We start from the raw sequence: 23,818 nt of genomic DNA on the forward strand, positions 1-23,818 counted from the left end.
ATGTGAAGTCACATTTATCTCCCATATTGATTGTGAAGAGAAGGGCTCCATTCATTCAGCTTGGTAATGAAGTGGTTGCACTCAGATAAGTCAAGTAATAAATGTGCTTGTAATTTCAGCTTCTTATTTACATTTTATGGAAATGGAGGAAGGGTGAAAAGGTGGATAATTAATCTACGGTTATCGAAACTGATTTTTCCTTTGATATTTGGAGTATAAAGCTATATTAATTTATCCTGGGCCTTGGTTTTTAACCTCCGTATTGGAATAAGTAGGAGGGATGAGAGGATTTGAATTAGGTTTATTTGACTAACGTCTGAAGAGAGTCCTTGGGTTAGAACAGCACTGGGAGAGAGGCGTGGATGGAAAGAGGATAGCGCGCAAGCCCAGGACATAGGGAGGATGGGGCTATATAGTACAGCTATATAGTAAAATATACAGTATTTGACTATATAGCAGTATTGATGCACGGACCGGTTTGGGTTTTTACTTTACCTTCTATAACGATATTTGAATGTTTGGTTTGTTAAATGTGATACGCCGTGTGTAATGTCCATTTGTATAGTTGAGTCAGCTACTTGAGTCATCCCTCTCCGCTCTCTCTCCACGCCGCTTTCCACACAGACCTAGTCCCACCCCCTGTCATTCAAGGAGCGCATTTGTTGTTGCTTGACCATGAGACACTTGATTTCAGTCTGCATGGTCAATGCAGCACATGCAACAATGTTGATGACAACAATGTTTCCACTTTGATTTTAATAAAATCCACAAGCGTTCTATAATTACAATATTAGTTTGTGTTTCTTACATCTGCAAACAGCTTGTTTGTATTTTCTTAGCAAGTTAACCTAAATCGTGTTAGCCACTAATGCTAATCGCTGGCTAGCTAACAGTATCTTCTAAATCAAAGAGGAATAGGCGAAGCATGAATATGTTTGCTATATGAGTAAAGATTTAACTTCTTATGGCTCAAATCCCGTTAACGGGATCGATTTGACAACATCCGGTGAAATGGCAGAGCGCCAAATTCAAAAACATAATATAAAAAATATTTAACTTTCATACATTCACAAGTGCAATACACCAAATTAAAGCTGAACTTCTTGTTAATCTAGCCACAGTGTCAGATTTCAAAAAGGCTTTACAGCTAAAGCAAACAATGCTATTATGTGAGGACAGCACCCCATCAAACAACAGACAATCATATTTCATCCCGCCAGGCGCGACACAAAACTCAGAAATAACGATATAATTCATGCCTTACCTTTGACGAGCTTCTTCTGTTGGCACTCCAATATGTCCCATAAACATCACAAGTGATCCTTTTGTTCGATTAATTCTGTCGTTATATATCCAAAATGTCAATTTATTTGGCTCGTTTGATCCAGAAAAACACCAGATCCAACTCGCGCAACATGACAAAAAAATATCTCAAGTTACCTGTAATCTTTGTCCAAACATTTCAAACAACTTTCCTAATACAACTTTAGGTATATTTTTTTACGTAAATAATCGATAAAATTTAAGACGGGATAAACTGCGTTCAATACCGGAGGAAACAAAGTGGAGCGTGCTTTTCAGATCATGCGCCTCTATCAAACAGTACACTTCCCTCGAGCCTCATTCTGAACAGGGCTACTTCTTCATTACACAAAGGAAAAACATCAACCAATTTCTAAAGACTGTTGACATCCAGTGGAAGCGATAGGAACTGCAAGCAACTGCCTTAGAACTATGGATTCTCAATGAAATCTCATTGAAAAGAGTGACCGAAAAAGAGAGAAAATTCCTGGATGGTTTGTCCTCGGGGTTTCGCCTGACAAATAAGTTCTGTTATACTCACAGACATCATTCGAACAGTTTTAGAAACCTTAGTGTTTTCTATCCAAATCTACCAATTATATGCATATCCTAGCTTCTGGGCCTGAGTAGCAGGCAGTATACTTTGGGCACTCTTTTCATCCGGACGTGAAAATAGCGCCCTCAAGCCATGAGAAGTTAATGTAGCCAAAGAATATAGGGTCCCCCTAGGAAACACGGAACATCACTTTGGTTCCTACCCTGTTAAAAAAAATATTTTTTTTATTTCACATTTATTTAACCAGGTAAGCTAGTTGAGAACAAGTTCTCATTTACAACTGCGGCCGGACCTAGATAATGCAAAGCAGTGCGACACAAACAACACAGAGTTACACATGTAATAAACAAGCGTACAGTCAATAACACAATAGAAGGGAAAAAAGTCTATATACAGTGTGTGCAAATGGCGTGAGGAGGTAAGGCAATAAATAGGCCAAAGTAGCAAAGTAATTACACTTTAGCAAATTAACACTGGACTGATAGATGAGGAGATGATGATGTGCAAGTAGAAATACTGGTGTACAAAGGAGCAGAAAAGTAAATAAAAACAATATGGGGATGAGGTAGGTAGATTGGATGGGCTATTTACAGATGGGCTATGTACAACTGCAGCGATCGGTTAGCTGCTCAGATAGCTGATGTTTAAAGTTAGTAAGGGAAATATAATTCTCCAGCTTCAGCGATTTTTGCAATTCGTTCCAGTCATTGGCAGCAGAGAACTGGAAGGAAAGGCGCCCAAAGGAGGTATTGGCTTTGGGGACTACCAGTGAGATATACCTGCTGGAGCGTGTGCTACGGGTGGGTGTTGGTATCGTGACCAAGGCGGAGCTTTACCTAGCATAGACTTATAGATGACCTGGAGCCAGTGACGAATATGTAGCGAGGGTCAGCCGACTAGAGCATACAGGTCGCAGTGGTGGGTGGTATAAGGGGCTTTGGTGACAAAACGGATGGCACTGTGATAGACTGTATCCAGTTTGCTGAGTAGAGTGTTGGAAGCTATTTTACATTTACGTCATTTAGCAGACGTTCTTATCCAAAGCGACTTACAAATTGGTGCATTCACCTTATGATATCCAGTGGAACAACCACTTTACAATAGTACATATTTTTTTGGGGGGGAGGGTTAGAAGGATTACTTAATCTTATCCCAGGTATTCCTTAAAGAGTTGGGGTTTCCGGAAGGTGGTGATTAACTCCGCTGTCCTGGCGTCGTGAGGGAGCTTGTTCCACCATTGGGGTGCCAGAGCAGCGAACAATTTTGACTGGGCTGAGCGGGAACTGTGCTTCCGCAGAGGTAGGGAGTCGAGCAGGCCAGAGGTGGATGAACGCCGTGCCCTTCTTTGGGTGTAGGGACTGATCAGAGCCTGAAGGTACGGAGGTGCCGTTCCCCTCACAGCTCCGTAGGCAAGCACCATGGTCTTTGTAAATTACATCGTCGTGGATTGGTAGGATAGTCATTTTTACGAGGGTATGTTTGGCGGCATGAGTAAAGGATGCTTTGTTGCGAAATAGGAAGCCGATTCTAGATTTAATTTTGGATTGGAGATGTTTAATATGAGTCTGGAAGGAGAGTTTACAGTCTAGCCAGACACCTAGGTATTTGTAGTTGTCCACATATTCTAAGTCAGATCCGTCCAGAATAGTGATGCTAGTCGGGCGGGCAGATGTGGGCAGCGAACGGTTGAAGAGCATGCATTTGGTTTTACTAGCGTTTTAAGAGCAGTTGGGGGCCACAGAAGGAGTGTTGTATGGCATTGAAGCTCGTTTTGAGGTTAGTTAAGTGTCCAAAGAAGGACCAGATGTATACAGAATGGTGTCGTCTGCATAGAGGTGGATCAGGGAATCACCCGCAGCAAGAGCGACATCGTTGATATACAGAGAAAATAGTCGGCCCGAGAATTGAACCCTGTGGTACCCCCATAGAGACTGCCGGAGGTCCGGACAACAGGCTCTCCGATTTGACACACTGAACTGTCTGAGAAGTAGTTGGTGAACCAGGCGAGGCAGTCATTTGAGAAACCAAGGCTGTTGAGTCTGCCGATAAGAATGTGGTGATTGACCGAGTCGAAAGCCTTGGCCAGGTCGATGAAGACGGCTGCACAGTACTGTCTTTTATCGATGGCGGTTATGATATTGTTTAGTACCTTGAGCGTGGCTGAGGTGCACCCGTGACCAGCTCAGAAACCGGATTGCGCAGCGGAGAAGGTACGGTGGGATTCGAAATGGTCAGTGATCTGTTTATTAGCTTGGCTTTCGAAGACTTTAGAAAGGCAGGGCAGGATGGATATAGGTCTAAAGCTGTTTGGGTCTAGAATGTCACCCCCTTTTGAAGAGGGGGATGATCGCGGCAGTTTTACAATCTTTATGGATCTCGGATGATACGAAAGAGGTTGAACAGACTGGTAATAGGGGTTGCAACAATGGCGGCTGATCATTTTACAAAGAGAGGGTCCAGATTGTCTAGCTCGTCCATGGCATTTTCATTCGTTGTCATGTCAAACAACACTGTATTCAATGTGCCCACTATGATTTATATTCTAACTATATAATTATAATAAACATTCTATTTCCATGATTCCAAAAGTTCACTTAAGTGTTTTGATCTAAATCAATAAGCTAAGGACCCTGGGACTGGATCCTGGGCTGCCCCCAGGTGGTAAGGTTAGGCAACAACACATCTGCCACGCTGACCCTCAACACAGGGAAGCCTCGTGGTGCGTGGTTAGTCTCCTCCTGTACTCCCTGTTCACCTACGATTGCGTTGCCAAGCACGACTCCAACACCATCATTAAGTTTGCTGACGACACAACGGTGGTAGGCCTGATCACAGACAACGATGAGACAGCCGATAGGGTGGAAGTCAGAGAACTGGCAGTGTGGTGCCAGGACAACAACCTCTCCCTCAACGTGAGCAAGACAAAGAAGCTGATCATGGACTACAGGAAAAGGAGGTCCGAACACGGCCCCATTCACATCAACAGGGCTGTAGTGCAGCGGGTCAATAATTTCAAGCTCATTGGTGTCCACATCATCAACAAATGATGGTCCAAGCATACCAAGACAGTTGTGAACAGAGCACAACAACACCTTTTCTCCCTCAGGAGACTGAAAAGATTTGGCATGGATCCTCAAAAAGTTATACAGCTGCACCATTGAGAGCATCCTGACCGGTTGCATCACCTCCTGGTATGGCAACTGCTCGGCATCTGACCTTAAGGTGCTACAGAGGGTAGTGCGTACGGCCCAGTACATCACAGGGGCCAAGCTTCCTGCCATCCAGGACCGATATAATAGGCGGTGTCAGAGGAAAGCCCATAAAATTGTCAGACTCCAGTCACCCAAGTCATATAGACTGTTCTCGCTGCACCGCACGGCAAGCAGTACCGGAGCGCCAAGTCTAGGTCCAAAATGCTCCTTAACAACTTCTACCCACAAGCCATAAGACTACTGAACAATGAATCAAATGACCACCCAGACTATTTACATTGACTCCCCCCCCCCCTTTGTTTTTACGCTGCTGATACTCACTGTTTTATCTATGCATATTAATTTTACCCCTACCTACACAAATTACCTCAATTAACCTTTACCCCTGCACATTGACTCGGTGTCCCGGTAGCCCCTGTATATAGCCTCGTTATTGTTATTTTCTGTTACTTTTTATATTCTTTTTTACTTTAGTTTTAGTCAATATTTTCTCAACTCTATTTCTTGAACTGCATTGTTGGTTAAGTAAAATTTGATTTAATATAGGCTAACCAGTTACTTGACACTCCCCTCACATTGTAGAGTGTATGGACACATATATATATACGCTAACCAGTTACTTGACAGTCCCCTCACATTGTAAAGTAGATTCTATAGGTTACATTCACATGCAGTAATGCCATTATTGTGGTTAGTCAGATTAATATAATAGTTTAAAACGTTTACATGCAAGAAGACCGATTTCCCTAATAATCCTGTTTACATGGACCCTTCTGACATCAGGTTTCCTGATGGGACTCTTGATAAATTCAGGAAATCGCCAATGAAATAAATATTCTACCACAGGGACCCTGTTATTTTTGCGACATCTTTTTGATTTGGAGTTGGGACATGTAACGTTTGTATGTGAGAACTATTTCTAAGATGCATGCTTTCAGTTTTTTCTGAACTCACTTCACTCGCACATAAGAGGGAGGCTTGCACTACCGGTGCTGGCACAGGTACAGATCAAATACACCACTGGAACGCCAATTGAGCCGTTTACATGTCTTAATCATTTGCAAGATTGTTCAGAAAACCAAGTGTTTTAATCGCCGTATGCTTACTTCGATTTTGGCCTTCCGTCGATTTTTAAGATAAGCAGAGTAAGGTGTTTACATTACTATTTCAATACACGGCCTACTGCCATGATCGGTTTAATATAGAATTATTAGTGTGCATGTAAACGTACTCAACATCTCATTGTAGAGTAGGCTGTTGGCACTATATGCTAACCAGTATTAGCATTGCTGATTCACTAGTTCCCTTGACCTTCATTAGAGTCCTCCAGACTATCCTGTTGGGTTAAGGAGATTTCTCTTGGCATTAGGCTGTAGTACTAGAGGAAGGGAGAGGTGTGACCCAGGGCTCTAGATCAGCCTGTATTGTCTGAGATGAGGAGCTGACTCAAGCACAGTCTGTCCTCTCCTGGTACTGCTCCTGCTCAGCCCGTGGAGACACGGGGTCACAAGGTCGGCCCTCTGAAGGCCCTCCAAGTCAGCAGCAATTAATTGTCCCTGTCACAAAGTCTCTGTCACAATCTCAAATTTCCACAACACCGGCTTGCCCTCTCGACAGCGAATGGCTAACCCCGTCCACAGCCCGCTCCCTCCCGATGGCTTGATGCTGCCTGCGTATGTAAAGCCTTGTGACAAAGACAGGAGGGATTAAAATCAGGAGGAAAATTTATTTCAGCGGTCTCATCTCTCCCTCTGTGGTGAGTGACTTGTTAATTTCAGAGGTATTAACTTGATTCATTAGTGCTCTTTGGGGAAGCTGCAGTGCAGGGGGGGAAGTATGAGGTGTTTGTTAAAACAACTGTAGCGTAGCACCCCGTATTATCAGCATATTCAACAGCGTTTAAGAAATATTACCTTCAACAGTGTTATCTTGTGATCAAGCCATCAATGTTTTGATTATTGGTGCCGTAACCATGTTAGCTAACAGGTTAGCAGCTAGCATGTTTTACATTTCAATGCAAATACTTCTACTATCAGCTTTTTGATAAGCGGTTTAGCAAAAATAAATACCGTATTATTGGCATACAGTCCCCAGTTATTGGCCACCTTACTATTTTGTTCAATTACACGCTATATCCATTTAATTTTGTTAAAAAAAGAGACACCAACCTCGTATCTGAAGTGTTTACAAGATAGTTGGCTAGCCTTCCAGTAAAAAAAATTATAAAAATGACTTGCCTGTCAACTTTTCATTGCATAGCCCGGTGCGCCCTGCTGTAGACTCTTAAATGGTTCTTCACCAATATCTTCAGTGTTGTAACCAAATAATGTCTCATTTGTTTTACTGATTTATCTTGTGTTTTAAGAAAGTGGATAACAGTTTAATACTAACATATACATGAGTATGAATAATTTAGGTAAAAAGTTGGATGTTAAATGATGTGTGGTCTGTTGCGCAGTCACATTTTACCATATACAGCGTGTCCCACAAAAATGTTATTCATTTAACCTTTATTTAACTAGGTAAGTGAGTTAAGAACAAATTATTATTTACTATGACGGCCTACCAAAAGGCCTCCTGCGGGGACGGGGGCTGGGATAAAAAATATATATATATTTATCGATAGATGGATATAGAGATTATCTATACATCTATCTATTTATCTCTAGATAGATTGATATAGAGATTATCTATCTATCTAGAGATAAATAGATGGATATAGAGATTATCTATACATCTATCTATATACACTGCTCAAAAAAATAAAGGGAACACTAAAATAACACATCCTAGATCTGAATGAATGAAATAATCTTATTAAATACTTTTTTCTTTATATAGTTGAATGTGCTGACAACAAAATCACACAAAAAGAATCAATGGAAATCCAATTTATCAACCCATGGAGGTCTGGATTTGGAGTCACACTCAAAATTAAAGTGGAAAACCACACTACAGGCTGATCCAACTTTGATGTAATGTCCTTAAAACAAGTCAAAATGAGGCTCAGTAGTGTGTGTGGCCTCCACGTGCCTATATGACCTCCCTACAACGCCTGGGCATGCTCCTGATGAGGTGGCGGATGGTCTCCTGAGGGATCTCCTCCCAGACCTGGACTAAAGCATCCGCCAACTCCTGGACAGTCTATGGTGCAACGTGGCATTGGTGGATGGAGCGAGACATGATTTCCCAGATGTGCTCAATTGGATTCAGGTCTGGGGAACGGGCGGGCCAGTCCATAGCATCAATGCCTTCCTCTTGCAGGAACTGCTGACACACTCCAGCCACATGAGGTCTAGCATTGTCTTGCATTAGGAGGAACCCAGGGCCAACCGCACCAGCATATGGTCTCACAAGGGGTCTGAGGATCTCATCTCGGTACCTAATGGCAGTCAGGCTACCTCTGGCGAGCACATGGAGGGCTGTGCGGCCCCCCAAAGAAATGCCACCCCACACCATGACTGACCCACCGCCAAACCGGTCATGCTGGAGGATGTTGCAGGCAGCAGAACGTTCTCCACGGCGTCTCCAGACTCTGTCACGTCTGTCACATGTGCTCAGTGTGAACCTGCTTTCATCTGTGAAGAGCACAGGGCGCCAGTGGCAAATTTGCCAATCTTGGTGTTCTCTGGCAAATGCCAAACGTCCTGCACGGTGTTGGGCTGTAAGCACAACCCCCACCTGTGGACGTCGGGCCCTCATACCACCCTCATGGAGTCTGTTTCTGACCGTTTGAGCAGACACATGCACATTTGTGTCCTGCTGGAGGTCATTTTGCAGGGCTCTGGCAGTGCTCCTCCTGCTCCTCCTTGCACAAAGGCGGAGGTAGCGGTCCTGCTGCTGGGTTGTTGCCCTCCTACGGCCTCCTCCACGTCTCCTGGTAGCGCGTCCATGCTCTGGACACTACGCTGACAGACACAGCAAACCTTCTTGCCACAGCTCGCATTGATGTGCCATCCTGGATGAGCTGCACTACCTGAGCCACTTGTGTGGGTTGTAGACTCCGTCTCATGCTACCACTAGAGTGAAAGCACCAACAGCATTCAAAAGTGACCAAAACATCAGCCAGGAAGCATAGGAACTGAGAAGTGGTCTGTGGTCACCACCTGCAGAACCACTCCGTTATTGGGGGTGTCTTGCTAATTGCCTATAATTTCCACCTGTTGCCTATTCCATTTGCACAACAGCATGTGAAATTTATTGTCAATCAGTGTTGCTTCCTAAGTGGACAGTTTGATTTCACAGAAGTGTGATTGACTTGGAGTTACATTGTGTTGTTTAAGTGTTCCCTTTATTTTTTTTTGAGCAGTGTATTTATTTCTAGATAGATTGATATAGAGATTATCTATCTGACAAAACACACATCGCGACAAGAGAGACATTGCATTAAGAGAGACCTAAGATGACAACATAGCACGGCAGCAACACATGACAACACAGCATGGTAGCAACATGACAACATGGTAGCAGCACAAAACATGGTACAAACATTATTGGGCACAGACAACAGCACAAAGGGCAAGAAGGTAGAGACAACAATACATCACGCAATGCAGCCACAACTGTCAGTAAGAGTGTCCATGATTGAGTCTTTGAAGAGATTGAGATAAAACTGTCCAGTTTGAGTGTTTGTTGCAGCTCGTTCCAGTCGCTACCTGCAGCAAACTGAAAAGACGTGTGTGTGTGTATAGATATATATTTTTGGAAAACTCTGAACCTAACTTACATAAATGAAAATTGGTGGTCAGCTAGCTAGAAGGTTGTCTTTAGTTGCAAAACATACCATCATTTTCCAGGACATTTAAATGTTGAGCTTGAAGGGATTTAATCCTCTAACCACTAGAGTGTCCGAAGTTTGGGTTTGTCTGATGTTGGGGGAAAATGTGCTAGTTTTAAAGAGGTGAGCAGTTAGTCTATAGGGGGGGTAATTACGGCCAAAGTGGCAGAAACGTTCCCTTTTGTTTTTCTATTTAATTCCTTCGAAAACTGGAGTTTAAGATTTTGCCTGAGGCCTCCATCTAGATTGTGAATAGAAGGAAAGAAGAAAAACTCCTGCATGCCGAATTCTCAATGAAGTGCACCATGCAGAAATGTCCTGTTTCCTGTCCCCTGCTTTCCTTTCAGTACGCCAGGCAATGTTCCCCTCCATGAATATGAGTCAGGACGTCCAGGTTATTAAAATTCCCCCCATTGTAATCCTACTGTGGGTCTTTATTTTGTATTTATTATGGATCCCCATTAACTGCTGCCAAAACAGCAGCAACTCTTCCTGGGGTGTAAGGAAGTGTTCAGATTTTTAAAAAAGAGCACACCCTGTTTTTTCCTCTGGATGAATCCTAATGACTGACTGATGAAGGCACTTGGCCTCAGAGGTTCTCGTGAGCGTTTACATAATGAGATATTACCATGTGGTATTGCCTATAGGCCCTGGTCGAAAGTAGTGTACTATATAGGGAATAGTGGGCTATTTGGGACACAGGCGGTGTTAAGGCTTGGAGGTGTCTGCTCCTTTCACTCCCCCTCAACGTGAGCCTGTTACCCTGTTCTCACCCCACTTGCCCCTCTGTGTCCCCATGGCCACATGCAGGGGTTGTGATGAGCAGTAGGTGAGGGACTAACACAGAGACAGGGTGGGAATGCGAGATGTTAGAAAACAATGAGTATTTGAGGCGTGACTGACAAAGACCTGTCCGTGGCAGCAGGCAGCAAGGCGTATGCGTTGGTGGGTGGGGGTATAGAAACAGGAAGGGATCTCTACAACGTGTTGACAGAACGAGAGGTGATGTGACTCATCTCCAACCCTGTTGACACTGAATCACTTCATCATGTTGCTCCCTCCCTCAGCCCTTTGTCTGTCTCCATTTATTTATTTCAGGACTCTCACCAGGTGCTTGTTGTTGATTCCTTTCTGAAAGAAAATTTGATGTACTTTACTTTACTTATACCCCCATAAAAAAGATGAGGCAGCCTGCCTTTGCTGTGTTGCATGTGTGTTTGGAGCTATGCTATGCAGATTGCAGTTGGTTTGTAATTTTTGCATCCCACTGCAGTAATGTTTCTCTTTAATACAGTTTGAATATTCTTGTTGATGTTCTCTCAGATCTGTTCTTTATGCTTCTCAGTTTTTAGTTCTGCGCCGTGTAATGGCATCAACCTTTACATAGAAATCATGGACCAAGCCTGCACATATGGCCATTACAATATTGCCTGCCACAAAATATCTACGTTTCAAAACGATTGACAGAATTCTGTTGTTTTGTGTTTGTGTCCAGGCAGACTACTTCAGCTGCATGTATTGCAATATGGTCTTCCACAAAACATCTGGTGTACACATTTTTAAAACGACTAAGAAGTATGTTCAGGAATGTTGTGTGTTTGTCCCTCCAGGCAGACTACTTCAGCTGCATCGCCACCATAGTGTACATCCGTAAGGAGAACTGTCTGTACCAGGCGTGCCCTAGTCAGGACTGCAATAAGAAGGTGGTGGACCAGCAGAACGGCATGTTCCGCTGTGAGAAGTGTGACAAAGAGTTCCCCAACTTCAAGTACCGACTCATCCTTTCTGTGAGTGGCTTACCTCTGTCTGTCTAAACCCTCTGGCCTCACAATCACATGGAGAACACACACACACGTGCACACGCATGCATGCACACACACGCTGAGTCCCACTCTGCCACCCCATTCACCCTCACTGTGACAGGGTACCTGCCCTCTCCTGTCCCCTAGGCCTCTATTCATTTTCTCCTATCCTCACAGGTCCCTGAGGGTGGGGGCTGTGGCTGCTGTGTTTGTGGGTTTGGCTGTGGCTGAGGGTTTTCTCTGGGGGACTCATCTACTGCTTCTCATTTCCCTCTCTGGCACACACACGTTTGCTTTCTGTCTTTGTCCTTCCTTTCACTCTTGCTCTCTCCTTCACCCCTCCTTTCTTTCTTGCTCTCTTTCTTGTGCTCTTTCCCTTTCACTCTTTCTCTCCTTTCTTTCACTCTTTCTTTCCTTTCTTTCGCTCTTTCTCATAGGCCTCCAGCCAGTCCCCCTTATGGTACTTCTTCTCTCACGGTGCTTAACTAACTCTCTCCATCGGATCTCTTTACAGTCATGTTTGAAGAAGATTATTATGTAATCCATTCTGCTGTCGCTGCTGAAAGCGTCAAATAGTGGCTAGCTATTTAGGATTCATTTTGATTTGTTTTGTTGGGTGTAAATTAGGATTATGTTGTGTTAATTGCTCTATTTTCCCCTCCTTAATGCTGTTGCTCAATGCTGAGGCATTTTGTCTCTGCTTGATTAAAATAGCAGCATTCAAATACTACCTCATTTATCAGCAAACAAGCTCTTGCAGCCAGACATCTAAAATAAGCGGCTTTTCTTTTGTTTTGTACCTCTCGCCAGTCAGCATATTGCTTTTCTCCCCCGAGCTGGAACATAAACAGTGAATATGCTACCATTGCGCGCAGCTTGCATCACACGTACACCTTGGCTCTTCTGGTGTTTGAAGTCCCTGCCTGCCAAATGTATAGAACAGAAGAGTTCTATAATAAGGATTTTCCCAGCAATGTAAACTTGTGCAATTGACAATACATTGATTATTCAGCAGCAATGTGACATCATACACAACAATAAACAGTAGGTGCACTATAAAGGGAATAGGGTGCCACGTGTGTTGCAACCTATGATAAATAATGCTCACTCCTACCATGCGTCTGTCTCTATGCTCCTCCTCTTGTCCTGCAGGCCAACATAGCAGACTACGGGGACAACCAGTGGGTGACCTGCTTCCAGGAGAGTGCTGAAGCCATCCTGGGACAGAACGCTGCTTACCTAGGGCAACTCAAAGACTCGGTGAGCCTTACTCTCCCACCCGTCTGCCTCCCTGTCTGTCTGGTTCAGAGCCTGGTCTGAGGAAAGGGCCTGGGGAGGTGCTGAACCTCTGCTCTGCCTGAACAGGCTGCTGTGTCGTGTAGGCTCTCATAGAGCCTATATTAAAATAAAAACAATGGCTTTTTCATGGAAACAAGCAAGTTTTTGATTGTCATTAAAGTTAAATTGATCCCATTTTGTTGATTTTCATGCAGAATGAAGCTGCCTTCGAGGAGATCTTTCAGCAGGCCAACTTCCACACGTTCGTCTTCCGCAACAGAGTCAAGCTGGAGACCTACAATGTAAGTATCGCTTGACATATATGGGATTTTTGGGTCTGATACAATACTTATATTTGGGAGGCTACACTGGTTACAATTTATTGGCCGACGCATTGTTTTTCAGATATGAGATGTGTAAAAAAATGTATAATAAATATGTATCACAAATTTTGCTCCAAATGAAAACGTCTCTTCAAAGACACTTTAAAATGTAATTTCATACATTTGAAAACCAAACATAATTTAAATAAATTGAAGTGTTCAGATTAGCTTAATTAATTTGATTATTTATCAATAAAGGTGGTGTAAAGACCGCTATGATCAATTGGTAAGAGAAAAAGCTCAATATCACCCCATTTTTAATCTGTCAACCAATAGACATTAGACTTGGGCGGTATCCAGATTGTCATACCATACCAGGATATTCAGTAATACCGACACTGAACACACGGGGTGCTGTTTTCAAACCCCACCAATACTCTGTAATCCAATGCTAATAATTATGTAAAATCCCATAGAGAATGCTAATGAGCACACTGCGATCATTTTGTACGTTTTCTGACCTAAACTATACAAGTAACAAAAAAATGCTACACTGTTTGCTGTATGCACAAAACAAAAATTAGCCAGCAAGGCTGTTGATTCAGGAAGGGTTTCTCTGCTGTTACCAAGCGAATGCTTGATTTTAGAAGAAGCTAACCACTTAGCTAGATAGCTAACCAGATACTAAATTAGCAAACCAAATGCACAACTGTTGTGAATTCCATACTGTAATTAGATCACCTGGCACATGCTGTACACAAACACCATGTGACTGGGGACTACCGTAAGCTTCATAATAATGTGACAGGTGAAATGAAGAATGCCATGTTCTATATCTCCTAACGTATTGCACAAATTGACTGCAGGTATTTACTGCAGGTATTTACTTAAAGTAGCGAAGTATTAAAAAAACGTCAAAGAAAAAGTCTCAACGCTATTGATGGTTTTGAAATACCATCCTGTGGCTTTTTCCGAAGGCCCCGTTGTACGGTATACCTACCAAGCCCAACAGACATTTATAACTTCATATAAGGTAGAGGTAGTCTGGTTCGATTCCAGTCGTCTGGATGGGAGGAAAAAGAACACAGACACACACATCTTGTTCAGAGGTTTTACAGAATGCCAATTTATTGAAATCGGCATGTAAGCCGCTTCTTTATACAGTACCAGTTGAGTTTGGACACACCTACTCATTCAAGAGTTTTTATTTTTATAATTTTCTACATTGTAGAATAATCGTGAAGACATCAAAACTACGAAATAATACATGTAGTAACCAAAAATCGTTTTGAAGTAGGCACCCTTTGCCTTGATGACAGCTTTGCACACTCTTGGCATTCTCTCAACCAGCTTCACCTGGAATGCTTTTCCAACAGTCTTGAAAGAGTTCCCAAATACGCTGAGCACTTATTGGCTGTTTTCCCGTCACTCTGCGGTCCAACTCATCCCAAACCATCTCAATTGGGTTGAGGTTGGGTGATTGTGGAGGCCAGGTCATCTGATGCAGCACTCCGTCACTCTCCTTGGTCAAATAGCCCTTACACAGCCTGGAGTTGTTGGGGTCATTGTCCTGTTGAAAAACAAATGATTAGTCCCACTAAGCACAAGCAAGATGGAATGGCGTATCACTGCAGAATGCTGTGGTAGCCATGCTGGTTAAGTGTGCCTTGAATTCTAAATAAATCACTGACATTGTCACCAGCAAAGCACCATCACACCTCCATTCTTCACGGTGGGAACCACACATGTGGAAAAAGACACGGCAGTTGGAACCAAAAATCTCGGTCTAATGTCCATTGCTCGTGTTTCTTGGCCCAAGCAAGTCTCTTCTTATTGGTGTCCTTTAGTAGTGGTTTCTTTGCAGCAATTTAACGATGAAGGCCTGATTTATGCAGTCTGCTCTGAACAGTTGATGTTGAGATGTGTCTCTTACTTGAATTCCGTGAAGCATTTATTTGGGCTGCAATTTCTGAGGCTGCTAACTGTATTTTTTTATTTAACCTTTTATTTCACTAGGCAAGTCGGTTAAGAACAAATTCTAATTTACAATGACGGCCTAGGAAGAGTGGGTTAACTGCCTTGATCAGGGGCAGAACGACAGATATTTACCTTGTCAGCTTGGGGATTCGATCTAGCAACCTTTCGGTTAATGCCCCAACACTCTAACCACTAGGCTACCTGCCGCCCCAAATAATGAACTTATCCTCTGCATCAAAGGTAACTCTGGATCTTCCTTTCCTGTGGTGGTCCTCGTGAGACAGTTTCATCATAGCGCTTGATGGTTTTTGCGACTGCACTTGAAAAAAAGTGAACATTTCTTGAAATTGGCTCAAGTGCATTAAGAAGGAAAGAAATTCCACAAATGTACTTTTAACAAGGCACACCTGTTAATTGAAATGTGTTCCAGGTGACTACTTTATGGAGCTGGTTGAGAGAGTGTAAAGCTGTCAAGGCAAAGGGTGGCTACTTTGAAGAATCTCAAATATAAAATATATTTTGTTTTGTTTTACACTTTTTTTTTTGTAACTACATGATTCCATATTTGTTATTTCATAGTTTTGATGTCTTCACCATTATTCTACAATGTAGAAAATAATAACAAATAAAGAAAAACCCTGGAATGAGTAGGTGTGTCTAAACTTTTGACTGGTATTGCACAGTATGTTCACCTGTGTTTGACATTGATATTCCAGTTGTCCTGACAAATATTAGCAGTTGGCTGTGACATTTCTCCTTACATTGGTTGTATTACCGCCTCTTCTCCTTTACCTCTTCTCGCCCTCTCCTTCCATCCGTTCGTCTGTAGAAAGAGCCCACAGAACAGACCGTGTGTTTTCTTTAGACAGCTCGTTTTCAGGGGCTATGTGAAAGGTGCACACAGATTACTTGTGGTCACCATCTCCTGGAAACTACACAGATGGAGCCTTATTTTGAGGGCACAGCATAAAATAATTGATTGGGTTGAGACTGAGAGCAGGGAGAGTTGGAGCTTTGCCAGGGAGGCCCATTAACAACAGAAGAGTCGAGACCACAATCTGTCACACCATTGCTGTGCTGGGGATAGAGCGAACGCGACACAGCCAGCTCAGCCTCGGGAGCTTACAGTATTCTGCTGTTTCAAGGATGTCCTGACATAATGTAATGTTTTGCTTTCGTTGTAAAGCCTTTTTGAAATCGGACAATGTGGTTAGATAAAGGAGAGTCTTGTCTTTAAAATGGTGTAAAATAGTCATATGTTTGAAAAATGGAAGTTTTGGGATTTTTGAGGAGTTTGTAATTCGCGCCACGCCCTATCATTGGATATTGGAGCGGTGTTCCGCTAGCGGAACATCTAGATGGTTGCTGCCCCGATCATCGCCAAGCCTATCTCCAACCTTTTTAACCTGTCTCTCCTTTCTGGGGAGGTTCCCATTGCTTGGAAGGCAGCCACGGATCGTCCTTTATTTAAAGGGGGAGATTAAGCTGATCCTAACTGTAATAGGCCTATTTCTATTTTGCCCTGTTGATCAAAAGTGTTGGAAAAGCTTGTCAATAAGCAACTGACTGGCTTTCTTGGTGTCTATAGTATTTTCTATGGTATGCAATCTGGTTTCCGCTCAGGCTATAGATGTGTCACTGCAACCTTAAAGGTCCTCAATGATATCACCATTGCCCGTGATTCTAAGCAATGTTGTGCTGCTATTTTTATTGACATGGCCAAAGCTTTTGATACGGTAGTGTCGTGTCTTTGGCTATGCCGGATTAAGTGATATGACATGCTATTCTATAAAATCCTTTCTCTGTAATTAATATTACCTGATTAAGCTAATCATGTAAATGTAATTAACTAGAAAGTCGGGGCACCACGGAAGAACGTTTATAGAGCCGTTATCTTCCGAATAAACTCTTAAAATACTTAGTAATCTTTTGCATCGATAGCCGTCATCTTAATCATTTTATTTTCAGTCTCATAATGAAAGTTGTAAATTCTTGGTTATCTTCACGAACCCTGGCTAACAAGTTGAATCAGCAATACAAAATTGGGTTTAATTTATTTATTTACTAAATACCTAAACTAATCACACAGAATTACATATACACAGAATACAAATGATGTCATACAGAAAACGTCCCTGGTGGACGGAGTCGACATTTCTTACACAAAGGAAGGGGTTTGGCTTAAATGAAAGAGCGGGAAGACTGAGGAACAAAGGGAGAAGCTATGCTATCGTAAATACAGTATCTTATGCATTCTAAATTACCGCCCATTTGGAAAAGGAAAATGCAATAAATATTTACTCTGAGCTGCACTTCGGTAGATTGGTCGTAGATGCTGGCCGGGTTGGCCAACAGATCTTCCTGTCCTCGGAAGAATGTCAATGGTGGTAAAGTGGATACGTGGTGGTATCTTCGTCTGTGGTTGTTAGACTGGATCCGTCGTGTCCTTTCCTAGCCCACGTCTACAGCGGCCGCTGCTAACTCAACGGCTAGGAAGTATCACTTCTGTAGTGAATAAGCTCAAAGTTCATACCATTTGCCATCAAAGCTCACGCCGAGGTTGGCTTAGTTCTGTACTTGACATGTGTGTCCTTATAACGCAGAGGCTGCAGACCCCACGTAGTGGAACATGTGGTTATCTTTTCGTCAAAGGCTTATATAGTGGAGATGGGGAAGGATGTGTTTCATCGTTTATAACCCCTGTCTCTTCACAGGGGCGGGCCACTGATCAAGCAGGGCATTTTCCTTATGGAAACCCAATTCTCTCATTTGGAAGCTAAAATTACATTTAATCTCCTAACAAACAATTTCAATATCAAACATTTCAATTGCATAACAATTCCATGTGACTCTGATAACTAGAGGGTGTATACTTTCCCAGGTACAGTTTATGTCGTCCTGTCATCAGTCATAATGTCTCAGATGACAACCGAACTGACATCCATACTCATTACGTTCCAAAGCATATTTCCAACTGGTTTTATTACCAAAATATCGTTCCTTTTCCCCATTTGTTTGATGTTCCCAGACTCTCTATATTTAACACAGGCTATTCAACAGTCCTTCAGTAGGGTCAGAAAGAGAGGGGAAGGGAGAAAGGTATTTATGGGGGGGTCATAAACCTTACCCACAGGCCAACGTCATGACAGTAGACCATTCCATTCTTCTGGGCCGGCTAAGTAATATTGGGGGGTCTTTGGCCTGGTTTGCTAACTACCTCAAAGAGTGCAGTGTATAAAGTCAGAAAATCTGCTGTCTCAGCCACTGCCTGTCACCAAGGGAGTACCCCAAGGCTCAATCCTAGGCCCCACGCTCTTCTCAATTTACATCAACAACATAGCTCAGGCAGTAGGAAGCGCTCACATCCATTTATATGCAGATGATACAGTATTATACTCAGCTGCCACTGCCCGGATTTTGTGTTAAATGCTCTACAACAAAGCTTTCTTAGTGTCCAACAAGCTTTTCTACCCTTAACCTTGTTCTGAACACCTCCAAAACATAGGTCATGTGGTTTGGTAAGAAGAATGCCCCTCTCCCCACCTGTGTGATTACTACCTCTGAGGGTTTAGAGCTTGAGGTTGTCACCTCATACAAGTACTTGGGAGTATGGCTAGACAGTACACTGTCCTTCTCTCAGCACATATCAAAGCTGTAGGCTAAAGTTAAATCTAGACTTGGTTTCCTCTATCGTAATCGCTCCTCTTTCACCCCAGCTGCCGAACTAACCCTGATTCAGATGACCATCCTACTAGATTACAGAGACACCATTTAGATCGGCAGGTAAAGGTGCTCTCGAGCGGCTAGATGTTCTTTACCATTCGGCCATCAGATTTGCCACCAATGCTCCTTGTAGGACACATCACTGCACTCTATACTCCTCTGTAAACTGGTCAACTCTGTATACCTGTCGCAAGACCCACTAGTTGATGCTTATTTATAAAACCCTCTTAGGCCTCACTTCCCCCTATCTGAGATACCTACTGCAGCCCTCTTCCTCCACATTTAGTTTATTAATTCGACCATTTAAAAAAAAAACAAGCACACATGAAACTTAAAAGCCATACATGCACATGAATAAAATCATCGAGGATAACACACAATAAAGTCTGGGACTTATTTCCATTGTGGTCCTCTTGAGACAAGATGGCTAGACAAGATCGAACACAGTATGGCAGTGAAATAATACAAAAAAACATAGAAGAACATCTATCTCATCATTCCAGTTACATCATAGGGGTTATTCATATGGGCACAGAAGACATCAAACATATTTTTACTTTATTTTTAAAGCTGCCCAGAGAGGACGTTGTTTTTATAGACAGAGGCAACTCATTCCATTCTGAGGCTCCAGTATACAAGAAAGTACCTTTTCCAGCATTACTCCTGAACCTGTATAAGCACACATCAGCAACACCTGATCTGGTGCTGTGATTGTGTGCATCCCTAACACGAGGAAAGTAATCACTTAGATATTTGGGCGCAGGACCATAAATACTCCTGTAAACCAAACCTAGTCTAATCTGGGACACCCTAGCCTCAACAGGCAGCCAGTTTAGTTCCTGAAAGCAGCTCCTGCCTATGTGAGTATGTGGACTCACCTTCAATACTACCCTGGTCAACTTATTCTGGGCTATCTGGAGCTTCCCCTTTATAAGTTTAGATAAGCCCCAAAACCAGGAAGTACTAGCATAGTCAAAATGGCATTGAATGAGGGTAGTAACTAGCACTTTCATGGAGTCCTTATCAAGCAGCTTGGACTTTCTAGCCAAAAACTTAGTCCTGGCATTAACCTTCCCTAGCACCTTATTGACCATGCTGACACCTCCCAAGCTTCCATCAAGGATACATCCCAAGTAGCTAACAGAGGTTTTAGTAGTCAGCACCTCACCCCCTAACTCCACTGTGATTTCAGACGACCTACACAATTTAGGTCTGGATCCAAAAATAATTGCTTCAGTTTTCCCTAAGTGCAGAGATAGCTTTTTATCGCCAAGCCATTTGCTAATGTTAGTAAGCTCTGTGCTAACATAGTTTTACTTTTGTGAGACACCAGAAGTGTAGAGACATCCACATAAAGAAAAAGACGGCAAAAACAAGCATCTGTCATATCATTAATATACAATAAAAACAGCAGAGGCCCAAGCACGCTCCCCTGCGGAATGCCACAACTCATTGGTTTTGCCTGAGACGGTGAACCGTTAACCTCTACTTCTTGCTCCCTTCCTGATAAATAGGACTCTACCCAGCCTAGAGGGATATTGCTTAACTCCAGTGCCTCCAGTTTGGAGATTAGGAGACAGTGGTTAACTCTATCAAAGGCCTTCTGTAGGTCAAGCAGTACCATTCCACACAGATTTCCCTCATCTCTTTCCTGATGAAGTCAGTCAAGTAAAGTAGACATGAATCAGTGGAGTATGATTTTCTAAAACCCGACTGAAAATCATACATTAGACCCTGTTTGTTAACATATTTATACATTTGCTCATGTACAATTCTCTCCAGGATCTTTGATGTTACACAGAGGATAGATACAGGCCTATAATTCCCAGGGTCAGACTTTATCTACAAGACCCTGCTAGGTAAACTCCCCCCTTATCTCAGCTCACTGGTCACCATAGCAGCACCCACCTGTAGCACGCGCTCCAGCAGGTAGATCTCTCTGGTCACCCCCGAAGCCAATTCCTCCTTTGGCCGTTTCTCCTTCCGGTTCTCTGCTGCCAATGACTGGAATGAACTACAAAAATCTCTGAAACTGGGAACACATCTCCCTCACTAGCTTTAAGCACCAGCTGTCAGAGCAGCTCACAGATCACTGCACCTGTACATAGCCCATCTATAATTTAGCCCAAACAACTACCTCTTCCCCTACTGTATTTATTTATTTATTTGTTTTGCTCCTTTGCACACCATTATTTATATTTCTACTTTGCACTTTCTTCCACTACAAATCTACCATTCCAGTGTTTTACTTGCTATATTGTATTTACTTCGCCACCATGGCCTTTTTTGCCTTTACCTCCCTTATCTCACCTCATTTGCTCACATTGTATATAGACTTATTTTTCTACTATATTATTGACTGTATGTTTGTTTTACTCCATGTGTAACTCTGTGTTGTTGTATGTGTCGAACTGCTTTGCTTTATCTTGGCCAGGTCGCAATTGTAAATGAGAACTTGTTCTCAACTTGCCTACCTGGTTAAATAAAGGTGAAATAAATAAAATATCCCCTTCTTATACAGAGGTATAACTTTAGCTTGTTTCATGTTCCTGGGAAAGGTGCCTTGTTCAAGAGAGAGATTAACAATACATACACCACCCGTTTTGCCAGTCACATTCTGTTTAAGTTCCCCAAAGCACACACAATCCCTGGGTCGCTCGTCTTTTCAGTTCGCTGCAGCTAGCGACTGGAACGAGCTGCAACAAACAGTCAAACTGGACAGTTTTATCTCAAAGACTCAATCATTTGTGCTGCTACCATGTTGTGCTGCTACCATGCTGTGTTGTCATGTGTTGCAGCCTTGCTATGTTGTTGCCGTCTTAGGTCTCTATGTAGTGTTGTCTCTCTTGTCGTGATGTGTGTTTTGTCCTATATTTGTTATTTTTTTTATGTATCCCAGCCCCCGTCCCCGCAGGAGGCCTTTTGGTAGGCCGTCATAGCTAATAAGAATTTGTTCTTAACTGACTTCCCTAGTTAAATAAAGGTTAAAGAAAAATAAATGTAGGATGAACAATGTAAGGGTCTCATATTGACATAAGGGCTGGGAATTGCCAGGGCCCTCACAATACGACAGTATCATGATACTTTGGTGCCGAAACGATATGTATCGTTGTACTCACGATTCTATATGCATTTCGGTTCTGGGATTTTATTGCAATTTGATGTTCCAAACATATTGCTCACCATATGTATGCTGCAGAGGGACAAGAGACCCAGAAGAAAACAAGTTGTTATCAGTCATGAGAATAAAAGTGCTGAAAATAAATTGTTTCCCTATTTAAAAAGATGGAGAACAAGCTATGAATGAGTTTTGGTACAAGTACAACCAGTGCAAAAATTATATTGCAATATTGTCAAAGCTATAACATATATCTTCAAATAATATCCTTAGGTAACTATCGATTACCCCCCATCACTAATTGACAAGAAGCCCATGTTTTTGTTTCTTGGTTGCCGTGGTTAATGACTCCTACCAGCACTACTAGAGCATCAGTACTATAGCATCATATGAGAGCAGCAGTGTTGGATGGCACGTCGGGACTTTTTTTTTACTCAAGCAGCAGTTTGCATCAGTCTGCATCAGTCATTGGAGATAGTTTTCTCATCTAATTACAGTGCCTCCGGAAAGTATACAGACCACTTGACTTTTTCCACATTTTGTTAGGTTACGGCCTTAATCTAAAATTGATTTAATGTTTTTTTCCTCTTCAATCTATACATAATGCCAAAGCAAAAACAGGTTTTTTAATATATTTGCAGATTTATAATAAATATTTAAAAAATGACATTTGTATAAGTATTCAGACCCTTTACTCGGTACTTTGTTGAAGCACCTTTTGGCAGCAATTACAGCCTTGGGTCTTCTTGGTTATGATGCTACAAGCTTGGCGCACATGGATTTGGGGAGTTTCTCCCATTCTTCTCTGCAGATCCTCTCAAGCTCTGTCAGGTTGGATGGGGAGTGTTGCTGCACAGCTATTTTCAGCTCTCTCCAGAGATGTTAGATTGGGTTCAAGTCCGGGCTCTGGCTGGGCCACTCAAGGACATGTAGAGACTTGTCTCGAAGCCACTCCTGCGTTGTCTTGGCTGTGTGCTTGGGGTCGTTGTCCTGTTGGAAGGTGAACCTTCGCCCCAGTCTGAGGTCCCGAGCACTCGGGAGCAGGTTTTCATCAAGGATCTCTCTGTACTTTGCTCCGTTCATTTTTCCCTCGATTCTGACTAGTCTCCCAGTCTGAAACATCCCCACAGCCTGCTGCTGCTGCCACCATGCTTCCCCGTAGGGATGGTGCCAGGTTTCCTCCAGACGTGACGCTTGGCATTCAGGCCAAGGAATTCATTATTGGTTTCATCAGACCAGAGAGTCTCTTGTTTCTCATAGTCTGAGAGTCTTTAGGTGCCTTTTGGCAAACTTCAAGCGGGTTCTCATGTGCCTTTTACTGAAGACTGGCTTCTGTCTGGCCACTCTACCATAAAGGCCTGATTTGGTGGAGTGCTGCAGAGATGGTTGTCCTTCTGGAAGGTTCTCCCATCTCCACAGAAGAACTCTAGAGCGCTGTCACAGGAACCATCGGATTCTTGGTCACCTCCCTGACCCAAGGCCCTTCTCCCCCAATTGCTCAGTTTGCCCGGGCAGCCAGCTCTATGAAGAGTCTTGGTGGTTCCAAACTTCTTCCATTTAAGAATGATTGAGGCCACTGTTCTTGGGGACCTTCAATGCTGCAGAAATGTTTTGGTACCCTTCGCCAGATCTGTGTGTCGACACAATCCTGTCTCGGCGCGCTACGGACAATTCCTTCAACCTCATGGCTTGGTTTTTGGTCTTACATGCACTGTCAACGGTGGGACCTTTATATAGACAGGTGTATGCC

At 42.9% G+C, this 23,818-nt stretch overlaps 1 protein-coding gene across 1 annotated transcript in view; it reads left to right on the forward strand.

Moving 5' to 3' along the window:
- rpa1 (replication protein A1) overlaps positions 1-23,818 on the forward strand; it is a 61,102-nt gene that overhangs the window by 30,763 nt on the left and 6,521 nt on the right. The window contains exons 14-16 of the mRNA XM_029773205.1: positions 11,458-11,634; positions 12,802-12,909; positions 13,143-13,229. Coding sequence (XP_029629065.1) covers positions 11,458-11,634; positions 12,802-12,909; positions 13,143-13,229 — 372 coding nt within the window. The remainder of the gene's footprint in view (positions 1-11,457; positions 11,635-12,801; positions 12,910-13,142; positions 13,230-23,818) is intronic.

This window comes from Salmo trutta, chromosome 13 (genome assembly GCF_901001165.1).
Source record: "Salmo trutta chromosome 13, fSalTru1.1, whole genome shotgun sequence".
NCBI lineage: Eukaryota > Metazoa > Chordata > Actinopteri > Salmoniformes > Salmonidae > Salmo > Salmo trutta.